The 10,903-nt window shown below is 38.6% G+C and overlaps 2 protein-coding genes across 2 annotated transcripts; one reads left to right on the top strand and one right to left on the bottom strand.

The window, feature by feature from the left end:
- Window positions 1–3,925: 3,925 nt before the first annotated feature.
- On the bottom strand, window positions 3,926–4,705 carry LOC145705437 (uncharacterized). Its single transcript, XM_081782915.1, has 3 exons — window positions 4,600–4,705; window positions 4,350–4,561; window positions 3,926–4,309 (listed from the first exon to the last, which is right to left on the bottom strand). Exons 1-3 carry the CDS (start codon window positions 4,702–4,704, stop codon window positions 3,982–3,984), a joined length of 645 nt encoding a protein of 214 aa, XP_081639041.1. The 5' UTR covers window position 4,705; the 3' UTR covers window positions 3,926–3,981.
- Window positions 4,706–7,134: 2,429 nt separating this feature from the next.
- LOC145702152 (uncharacterized) lies at window positions 7,135–7,763 on the top strand. The gene is made up of 4 exons (XM_081779361.1): window positions 7,135–7,256; window positions 7,305–7,420; window positions 7,462–7,613; window positions 7,653–7,763. The coding sequence occupies exons 1-4, from the start codon at window positions 7,177–7,179 to the stop codon at window positions 7,761–7,763; spliced, it is 459 nt and encodes a 152-aa protein (XP_081635487.1). The 5' UTR covers window positions 7,135–7,176.
- The last annotated feature ends 3,140 nt before the right edge of the window (window positions 7,764–10,903 follow it).

Below are 10,903 nucleotides of genomic sequence, written 5' to 3'. Positions count from 1 at the left end.
AAATTTGATCAACCTGAAATCGATCTTATAATCAGCATAATGTGTAATACACATGTTTATCATCGAATCGGCACGGAAGTCGCATAATGCGAGTTAATTTCGCGGCGCGTGCGTCAATATCCAAAGTTGCGCACATAATGAGTCTCGAAACAATGGACGAAGTTTGCAATGTCGAGTGAGTGGCAAATGGAAGCAATAAAGGGTTGAACGCGAAAGGCAGTTTTGTGTATTCGCCGCAAATTTCACTTGTAAGAAAGGAAAAGGAGATATAATGGTCTTCCTGCAAGTTGGTACCTTTTTTGTGTATTGGAAATGAGCAGCTGTTGCGACAATATTTTCAGCCCAGAAACGCAAAAAGTGACAAAGCGATATACTGTCGGTGCGGCCCCTTTGATCCCCCGCTGTGTTTTTATAACTGCACGGGATAAATTAAGAAAGAAAAGGAATCTTATCCGCAAATACAAAAAAAAAGTTTGATAAATTTGACCATGCCTGGGATAAAGTGGCAGATTTGGGACTAGGCAGTGTCTTTTACCGGTAAGAACGCCCATGCGGTTGGGTTTCGGTTAATTCAGCTTCACCATTTTGAACCAGTTCAGAAGTTTGTTGCTTCTCTTGAAAAAATTTCAAAAAAAGAATTCTTAGTCTACGCTCAGCAACCTGAGTCAGGATTCTAAAAGTCTTAAAATGAAAGCCGCGCAGCGGTTTTTTTAGGAACGAAGCCGCAAAGCGGCTAAAAAATTTAACAATCAATTTAGTAAATTTTGGCAAAGCCGCTTTGCGGCTTCGTTTCTAGAATAGCCGCTGCGCGGCTTTCATTAAAGCTTTTTCAGAACCCTGACTCAGGTTTTCTGCTCAGAGCCCAAGTTGTTAGCTTTCCTTCCGAAACAAAATTCCGGAACAGAAATTGACGCATTTTCATCGCCGAAAGTCAGAACAATATACCCTAGAACGCGATCCGCCATCAGAGTTGCATCTTTCTAACAAGTAATCATCGCCGAGATCTACGAGACTGCAATCTTCCGAGCTTAACTTTTTAAAGATGTTGCCGGCCGCATCGACCGTTACAATTGTGAAAAGGAAGGGGCGACAGGGCTAATAGCTAGGCTGACCGTGCACCGTGTCTTCGACAGCGCCGCGCGCGGTCGCCCGCGCTGGCCAATCACGTGCGCGCGATTTTTGTACTTTTTGAAGAAAGCGTTACCTGATTATTTTTAAAGAAAAAAAAATGTTGTCTCTGTGATGAATTATCAATTTTAGCGATTCGCCTTGAGCGTTCCATCGCCACATCGCTAAGTTTCGAGCCCTGCCTGGAAGAATGATCGTCCTATTGGGAAGTATTCTTCCCCACTCGTCAGTGCCATCTGCGCAGTTCGTTCTTCGAGACCGGATCCTGAAATGATACTGAGACATGAATCATCGCAAATTGAAAATGTTGGGATTAACTTTTGAAATTATTTGTTGGGATTAATTTTATGCGAAATATAACTGCGTTACTGAAGAGCTCAAATAAATTTCGAAGAGGATTAGTAAGAAATCAAAAATTCTTGATGTTTTTTCACGAAATGTTTTGCGGAAATGTTGGCATCGCAAGGCAGGTATGTACTAAGGTGAGAGTGGCATGACTCGTGCTCGAATTTAATGTTAACCAGCCGTGAACCATGCACCGTTTCCTCTGCAATAAAACTCGAAAACGCATCAAGTCCAGCCTAAGAACAACGCGATTAAGATCCATTTCGCCAATTTTCGAAGATGGAAGCTGGTTTATTCACACCGCTCTTTTTGCTATTAGATTAAATATCATTGACAGTTCTGTCTCAGCTTTTTTTTCAACTTTCATTAAGGAGATAGACGTCGAAAACCGTCATTTTCAAGCATATTTTTCTCCTATACTTAACATTCTGACACCCTTATTTTATTTTCTTTATCGATAGTTGAGACCCTTATCTTTTCCATGTGAGGCTTTAAATTTTTGATTTTGATAATTTTTTTAACAAAAATTTTCTTCAAAAATTTCTTTGATTAACTAAAATGGCCATAAAAATTGGATTGAAGTTCGCTAAAAAAGATGATTAGTAATAAATCAGAGCTTGAATCTGAGAGCCAAGAAGTCTAAAGAAACGGTCTCATCATAAACGCTCTATAAAACGCGCACTTTTATTATCAATTGCGGAGGTAGCTAAGGAACAAAGAAATGATGTTGTTTTTCCATTTTCAGGGTGGTTAGCCTAGCGTTGTTTTGCCATCCTGCCGGTTGGTTTCACAAGGGATAAGTACAGCTCCGTCCAATACACAAAAATTTGAGCTAGGCGAGAAAAAGTGAGAAGCGCCTCCCACCGGGCTGCGAGCTCAACCCCTATTTAGTGGCTCTTTGCTGAGGGCGGCAGGGCACTGTTGCCGTCTCTTCTAAATTGAGCTCTTATTCTTGAGACGAAAATAAAACATCAAGGTGATTTATAGTCGGCTTAACTAGAAGGATTCTCTATCGACTTGTTCTACAAAGAACCAAAAAAAAATAGGAGTTCCTAACCCAGGGGGTTATGGCTAGCTTTAGGAGGTAGATATCAAGAATTGCCATTTTCTGGCAGACTTTTCTCCCAAAATTAAAATATTAACACCCTTATTTTACTTTTGAAACAAAAACTTAAGACCCTTTTCTATTTCCTATGGCAGCCCAAATTTTGAATTAAAAAAAAATTCTTGAATATAATTTTTCGTCAAAGATCGCTAACTTTACCAAAATGGTCATTTTGGCGACAATCGGAGGTGCCCGATTTGCATTGTCCTCAAAAGCTCAAGAAATCTAAATTTTTGGCTTTCATAGGAAAGAGATAATTGCCTGAGTTAAATTTTGAGCAGAAAAAATTACGGGGCCACTATGTTAAGAATTTGAGAAAAGACTGACAGAAAATTCGATTCTTGATATCCACCCCCTTAAGGGGATCCCCAGACTTTCTTGGGTCCAATACCCCTAACTTTTATTCTTGAAGCATAAAGCTGAGATTCTTAGCTTATAAGTCATTTATTATAAATAATAAGTTATCTGTTTATAATTTATAATCAATAATTAATTAATGATAGCAAAATAATTTATATACATTCACTACAAAATGATCAAGAGAACGCTTTAAAAAATCTAGGAATAAAAATTAAGGAATTGAAAATGAAAATTTTTTAGCACTGTCAAAAAGTCGAAAGAGGGCAATTCGCATTTTATCTCCAGAAGTGAGCCGGGGAAGACGAAACTCAAGAATATAATTGTTGGCGATAAAAAGCTAAAAGCGATTAGTAAAGACACGCAACAGAAAGGGCGTTTGTTAGACGGTTACATTTATCTAACCTCTAAACGAGAGATTGAACGAAAGAAGTACTTGCTGGTCGGAAGACACGTTTCTGCTTGTCGAGGCGAGGCCTATGTCTCTGTCATTGTTTCCGTTACCTCCAAGAAATCACTGACCAATCTATCTGCCAATAAAAGAGACACGGGAAGGATAGATGGCCTCTGGAGGCAGAAGAGGGAGAAACACGCGATACTCTTTTCGCTCCTGTCGCTGCGCGCACGGCCCTCAGGCCTTCAACGAAGACACGCCCCAGGCAAGGTCTAAAGCTAACCGATCGACAACTATGGACGTATTCAAACTAATTACTTTCGCTGCTCCCCTTTCTTTCCGATTTTTCAATCGATACCAAACTACTTTATTTCCACGAATAAAAAGTTATAAATGACAAGTTTTGGCGAAATTTCAAAACGGATTTTTTGCTCATCAGATTCCATTGAGAGTTTCTTCAAGCTCTCTGCGTCTCTTCTCCAGCTCTTGAATTTCTTTACTGACTTTTTCGAGCTCTTCTTCTCGTTTTTTCTGTTGTAGCGCCAGAGCAGAATCCAATTCGGCCTTCGCTGATTCGTAGATTACTTTTTGCCGGTCCACCTTTTCCCGGTGAAATAAAAAGATTCGAGCTTAAAAACTGAAGATTATTAAATCACACCGTTTCCTTCTCTTGCGCGTCCTTGATTTTTCGTTCTATTTGTTCGTCTGTTAGCTCATTTTTCTTACTTGTCGTCTTTTTCTTTTTTGATGGAGCTTGCTTGGTAGAAGTTGTTGCTGCTCGTTTCCGCGTTTTCGTTTGAGAAGTTTCTTCTTGCTTCGCTTCTGGGCCAGATGAGTTATCATGATGATCAGGGGCGATTTCGTCGTTTCCTTGTTTTTCGCTGCTGCTGCCATTTTCCTTCTTTTTGGAGGCCATCAAGTTTTGCAGGGATTGTAGAATTTGCAACAATCTTAGGCGCACAGGAGGTATTGCCGTCAGACTAATTGCTATTTTAGATCATCTCGCTTTCGAAAACTTACTCCAATATTACAGGCGAGTTTTTCTCGAATCCAGTGCCTTCAACAGTTTCATCCAGAAACTTTATAAGAGGGGCGGAAAGAGGATAGTCATGGAGGAAGGTGAAAGAAAATCGCCATTTTCTTCCCTCAAATTTTGATCCAACAGGCCCACTGATCTCAAAGGTCCAGTATTCTTCGCTTATTTCAAGTAAGGAAAATGATGGTCCAGTCGCCTAAGAAAAATCAACTTCAAACAAGAAAAAATACAAACCGTTTCGCTATATCTTTGAATGTCCCTCGCCTCTCTGACCAAACGGACGTAGGCACCGCCACGGAGGGCAAGTTCTTCGGGAATTTCTTCGTTGAAAACACTCATTTTTGATGGTTGCTACTTACGGAAAATGATTATCCGAACCTGTTTTTATTCAAAAATACTCATATTCTAGAGAGGACAAAGGACAAGATCGTGACAGTTTTTGTTAAACTTTATTTGTAAAAATAGAGAAGGTTAACCCTTTAACAGGGTGGTTGATTTTGCCTACGCTTTTGCCTATCGATGATTGAGTGAAATCAAGGATCCGAGGTTGTGATTGGCTACCCGTTTCCACGCGTGCAGGTCAAACCTGCACGCCCCTGTTAAAGGGTTAATGCCAGAAATTCTGGCCCAGAATCGTCAAAGCTCGTCTGAAAGGGTTTCTTATAGTTCCTTCCTCCTGTTTTCAAGCTCTGAAATACTCTGTTTGTGTTTCTTTATCCTCAGAGAAAAAGCATCATTCAATTCTTTTTTAGCAGCATCAAACTTTTCATCGGTGAAATAAAAGTTGGAAAACACAACCCGAAAAATATTAACTTACACCGTTTCCTTTTTTTGAGCTTCTCTTATTTTTCGTTCTAGTTCTTCATCACTGAGCGTTATTTTCTTACTCGACCCATGCTTCAGACCTTGACTCAGGTTTTTAACACAGGTTGCCGAGCCCAGTTTCTTCTTTGGCGGAGCTTTTTCCGGGGACATTTTTGCCACTCTTTTTCGTGTTTTCCTCTGGAGAGTTCCTTCTTGCTTAATTTCTTCCGGTTCAGTTTTTATTTCAGGTTCAGAGTCGTTGATCTCGAGAGGCGAAATGATTTCACAATCGTTTTCTTCCTCGCTGCTGTTGCTTTTTCTCCCCTTTTTGTAGCTAGCCATCAAGTTTTGAAGATTTTCAAGAATCGAGAGCAATTTTACTTCACATGGCGAAGACTCGCTGAATTTATAAAAAAACAAGAAAATATTTTTTACAACGCTACTTGAAAGAGTCAAAAACTTCGAGAGGCGGCGACTTGTTCTTTTTGAAACAAGTTCCTCGGATTGTTTTTTGGCAGAGAATGAACGGCACCGAAAGAGGATAATTATCCGCAAATTGAAAGCTAAAAGGCACAGAAGTCCCTTCAAATTTCGACCCGATTGGTCCATCGATTTCGACGATCCAGTCAAGCAGGGTTCGGTAATTTGAGCTCAAGTTAAAACTCATTTTGGCTAGACGCTCAAATTTCCTCAAATTGAGAACTCAAAGTGGCTTGAGAAATCATTTTGAGAAGATTTGAGAGTTTTGAGAGTTTTGAGTTTTTGGGAGATTTGAGAGTTTTGAGTTTTCAAAACTCAAATTAAGCGAGCGCTTCCTTGATTGGCTCATGGATCGCCAGAATTGATTTTTCATCTCTGAGTTCTCAAAACTCAAATTAAGAAACATGAGTCTCAAGCTTTGTTTCCTTGAGTTTTAGCGTGAGCTCAAATTCCCGAACCCTGCAGTCAAGCTCGCTGACCTCCGAAATCCTAAATGATGGCCCAGTCGCCTGAAAATACAATTCTGATAGAAAAAAAAACGAGTATTTACCGTTTCGTTGAACTTGCGTATAGCCTCGGCTTCGTTGACTAGGCGAACGTAAGCTCGGCCATTCAGGTCTTTCGGCACTTCTTCTTTGATAGGCTTCATATCTCCTCGAAAAATGAGAACTTGATTTTTACTCAAGAAATTTTTTGTTCAAGAAAGGACGAAAAGTCCAGAAAATCGTAAAAAACAAGCCCGGGGGTGTTCGTAAAAGACAACATTTTAGCAATGATCGCAATTATACGAGATTTGACGAAAACTTTTTCCTTCACTTCAAAAACTGCCAGGTTTTCACAACGAAATCAAACTGATGGCGGAAGTATGCAAAAACAGATGGGCGCTGGAAGAAACGTATCATGTCCTGGAAGACCAGGTCCATACGCGCGAAGAAACTATTGAGGACTAATTAACCCGTTGACAGGGCGTCTTCTTCTTCACCGTGACGAGAATTTTTAAATAAATAAAACACAATTAAAATATTAAAACAGAGTTCATTTAGCAAGGCCATATTCAGGCAAGGATAAGCTAAGATATTTATGCAAAATTTTTGGCTCGAGCATATTTGATTTTCAGAAAAATGTGAAATCGGGAAAATTTAACGGCCTATATCTCCTTAAATCATTTTCATTACCTCTCTCATTTATAGATACTGTCATAGATTAGGGGTGTATAATTAATATGACAGTATGAGGATGGACACCCTTAATTCAGGTTTCTCGAAATTTTGGTTCCCGCAAGAGCAATTTCGTTGGGCCGGTCTTCAAGTTAGCTCGAATAAAGAATCGCGATATCTAAAATATCATATTTTTCATCAATTCGGATCCCTAAAATCTCAGAAAAAGCAGTAGCTTATGAAAACGGTCTGTTTGAGAAATGAGTAGCGAAGCGAGCAAACAAGGATTCACGATTAGCTGCAAGATTCTAAAATATTTGATTTTTGATTTCACTCGATTCATTTCTGTATTTTTCATTTTTGCAAAAAAATGAGTTTAGTAAATTCCTTTTCTTCCTCGAATAATATTCATTATCCGTCGGAAAGTATCGACTTGTCTATAAACCAATAGTAAGAGAAGAAAAGATTTGTTTTCAAAGAAGTCATCCTTGTTTTCAGTCGCCATTTTAAAGCAATCGCCGCCGTTCAAATTTCAATTTCGATGATTTATTGCTTGATCAGATGCATTATTTACCACCCGGAGAACAGCAGAATACAAGCTCTATATGATAAAGGTTGGTTTATTCTTCCTTGATTTCAATGACCATTTTCTTAGCAAATTTGGTTGTTTATGGAATCGTGGGAATGGCGAGTGGGATTGTCGGAATTATCGGCGTCGATTTAAATCTGCTTTCTTGCTTTCAAACATTTGCTGTTTTATCCCTCGGTATTTCAGTCTATCTTTCGACGCATATTTTCTCTCTTTGGGTAAGTTTCACTTTTCGTTTGCTTCCAACATTTTTCTAGCTTTTGTCGTATGCATACTGCGTCTTCAACAAAGAAGCTTTCTGCCAGGGCGCTCACATAGCCGGACTTAGTATTTACTCGATAATGATTTGGGCTCGGCAACCTGTGTGAAAACCTGACTCAGAGTCTGAAAAATCTCAAATGAAAAGAGCGGCCTCACAAAACCAATAAGAGATTTTTCAGACCCTGACTCAGGTTTTCCTCACAGGTTGCCGAGCCCAGGTTATGATTGTCGCTTGTGGTCCTGTCTTTTACCTAACAGCTGCTGGATATGCTTGGAAATTCGCCTTTCCACCTGATTCTATTCAAATTTAGCTTCAAGTGAATATAATTAAAAAAAGAAGAAGGCGGACGCACGGTCGTTTTTTTTACTTGTATCGATTCTTTCAGCTTTTTCCAGAATTATATCGAGTTGAAAATTTTAATCTCCCGGAATGAGAAGCACACCGGTTCCGGCTTAGTGATTCCGCTCATTGACGCTGGCAATACTGTCGATTCTTCCTAGATATAGAATGACTGACTTTTTGGCAGCTAAGGCTAGCGGCTTTTTATTTTTGCTCTTTCAGATCTTGACTCAGGGTTTCTACTCAGGTTGCCTAGTCCAGTACACGGTACACATGGTTTTAGCTCCCTTTTGGAGAGAAATCGATTTGGAAATGGAACAAAACCACCAGGTTTTATTTTCATTCGAGAATTAATTTCATTCTCGTTGCCGAGCAAATTCCATCTTCATGCAAGTCAAGCAGCATCCATGACCACAGCCGTGCGAAAATTTCGCGTGCTTTCCATCATCGTAGAATCTAAAATTGATACTTGATTTGATGAATTTTAAAAAACAACTTACTCGAAACAGATTTGACACATCAAGAGGGCCTCACGTCGTTCCTTCAGCGCCGAATTCTCTTTCAAAACCTTGTCGACATCAATCTGCCTCGCTACAGCTGGCGGGACTGGGCAGGAACTGTCTTCAAGCTCGCTTGTTTCGAGACCTCTTTCGCAGTCTTCTTCCAGCAGACAGTTTTCTTCGAACTCTTCAGCCAACGAGTCAATTTCCTTGGAGACTTCTTTATCCGACTCTTCGCACTTTGCTTGAATTTGATTTCCTACTGTTGTCCAATCTGCTCCATCGCTGTCATCAAGCTCGAGCTTAATATTTTATAAAATTATTAAACCATATTTTATTATATTCATAATAAATTTATTATTATTTTCATTAACTTATTAATATTTTATGTAATTATAAATATATTTTATGTATATATTTTATTTATGATATTATTCTTAATTTTTTTAAATAAACCTCCCCGTGAGACTCTTGAGATGGTAAATCGTTGCCTTGGCTTCTTGAAAGTCTGTTCTGAGCGCGGCGTTGTCTACCAGTCGAAGTTGGCTCCATCGATCTGGCGATTTGTTTCTTCTTTGCTTTCTTTGGTTTTTTGCTGCGCGTTTGCTTCTTCTCTCGCGATTGTCTATTACGACTATCTTCTTCTTCGACCCAGTCGGGCATTTCGTATCTGTCAGGGATTTTCTCGAGTCTGTCAAAGACAAACGAGGGTTTCTGAACTTCCCTTGTGGAATATTACTCGTCTTTTTCCATCCGATCGTTTGCCTGTTTGTTGCGTTTGGTCCCAAATCCACCCTTTTCTTGACGGCTCCTCAGTTCCTGGTGGATTCTTCTCGCTGACAGCAAGTGTAAAAGAAGCCTGCAAACATAGTGATCCTCGCGGTTTTTCGAGTAGTCGATCGTTGGTACTAAAAAATATTATGGAAAACATTGTCGATCGGTTTTTAGGATATCTTTTGTAAAATCTTATCAAATACATATTTTATAAAAATATTATTAATAATAATAATATTTATACTATAATTTTATAATAAGTATAATAATATGATATAAATTTTATTTTGTAATATAATATAATATAATATAATATAATATAATATAATATAATATAATATAATATAATATTTATATTATATTTTTTATAAAGAGTAAAAATTTTAAATTGATTTTTAAAATTGATGTTTCTTTAAATTATATAAATTTTAAAAATTATTTTCAAAACTAATATCCTTGAGAATCATGCCCCATTCCTATTATTATTATTATATTTATTTTTGTAAAAGCGGATTTTTTATGACTTTCTTACTGACCTTCATCGTTGTCTTCGGTTTGAATCAAGAGCATTTCCTTGTGGCCTAGAGCGTCGGTTAGAAAGTATACTTTCGAATCTTCGCCTCTTCTTTGGAGTAGACGTTCGATCAGGTCCGACGGACAGCTTTGCTCTACTCTTGCGTAGCTTCTTGGCACTGTCAAGGTTATTGGGTCCAGAGTCTCCACACTCGTCAGTTTGAGCGAATATCGACTGGTGTTTAACTACACTAGTCTACTAATGACGGATTCCGCAGAAGGCGCTATTTCGGAAAACATTTTTTTGTCTGGCTCGGCGGAAGTAGACAAAGTGTTCGTTATTTACCCATATCATATCATGTTTCGGATTAAGAGTGGCCGAATTATTTGACCTCAATATTGACCAGCTATTTTATCAGTAGAAAGTGATCAAATCCAATCTGAAAAGTGTCCATGAGTGTCCTATGAAAATCAGAATTCCGCTGGCCGAATTTTTCACCAGAAATTGTCCAGAAAACATTGGGGGTAGAACTAGGTTTCTCGATTTTCGAGTCTCGGTTCAAATAAGAAAACATAAGAAGTTGGCCGAATTTTTCATTCAGAATAATCGAAAATATAGATGAATAATTCGGCTTCTGTTGGGGGTGGTGTCTGGAATCGACAAAAAAATTCCGACTAAAATTTTAATAAAAAATATTCTAAAAATTTATTGAGAATAATTTTTTCTGAAAACTATGCAGAAATGGCTTTTTCAGGCCACAATAGACATTTCTAGGTAGTTTTGAGAAATTCTTGTCAGCGCAGCAGATAATGGCGGGCCATTAAAATTCACTTGAAAAAAATGAAAAATTTTGTCGGGATTTTTTTGTCGGTTCCAGACACCTCCCTTCTGTTGGCCGAGTTTTGATGTCATTCTTCGCTGCCGAATGTACTTACAACTGGCTGGCGCCCAGTCGGCGCTTGATATTGTGCTGAGCACAAATTGCTACTTGTCGAGCGGAAATTTTAACTAAAAATAAAAAATGAACCCGCTCAAATATCATGAACTACCTTTCTTGCTACCGTTCTGTTAAAAAAAATTATCAAAGAGGAAAGCTGGGCTGGGCAATCTGGGTGAAAA

Source organism: Oikopleura dioica, chromosome PAR (genome assembly GCF_907165135.1).
Source record: "Oikopleura dioica chromosome PAR, OKI2018_I68_1.0, whole genome shotgun sequence".
Taxonomy (NCBI): domain Eukaryota; kingdom Metazoa; phylum Chordata; class Appendicularia; order Copelata; family Oikopleuridae; genus Oikopleura; species Oikopleura dioica.
Note: the sequence above shows the minus strand (reverse complement) of the source record. Positions and strands in the feature narration are given on the sequence as shown.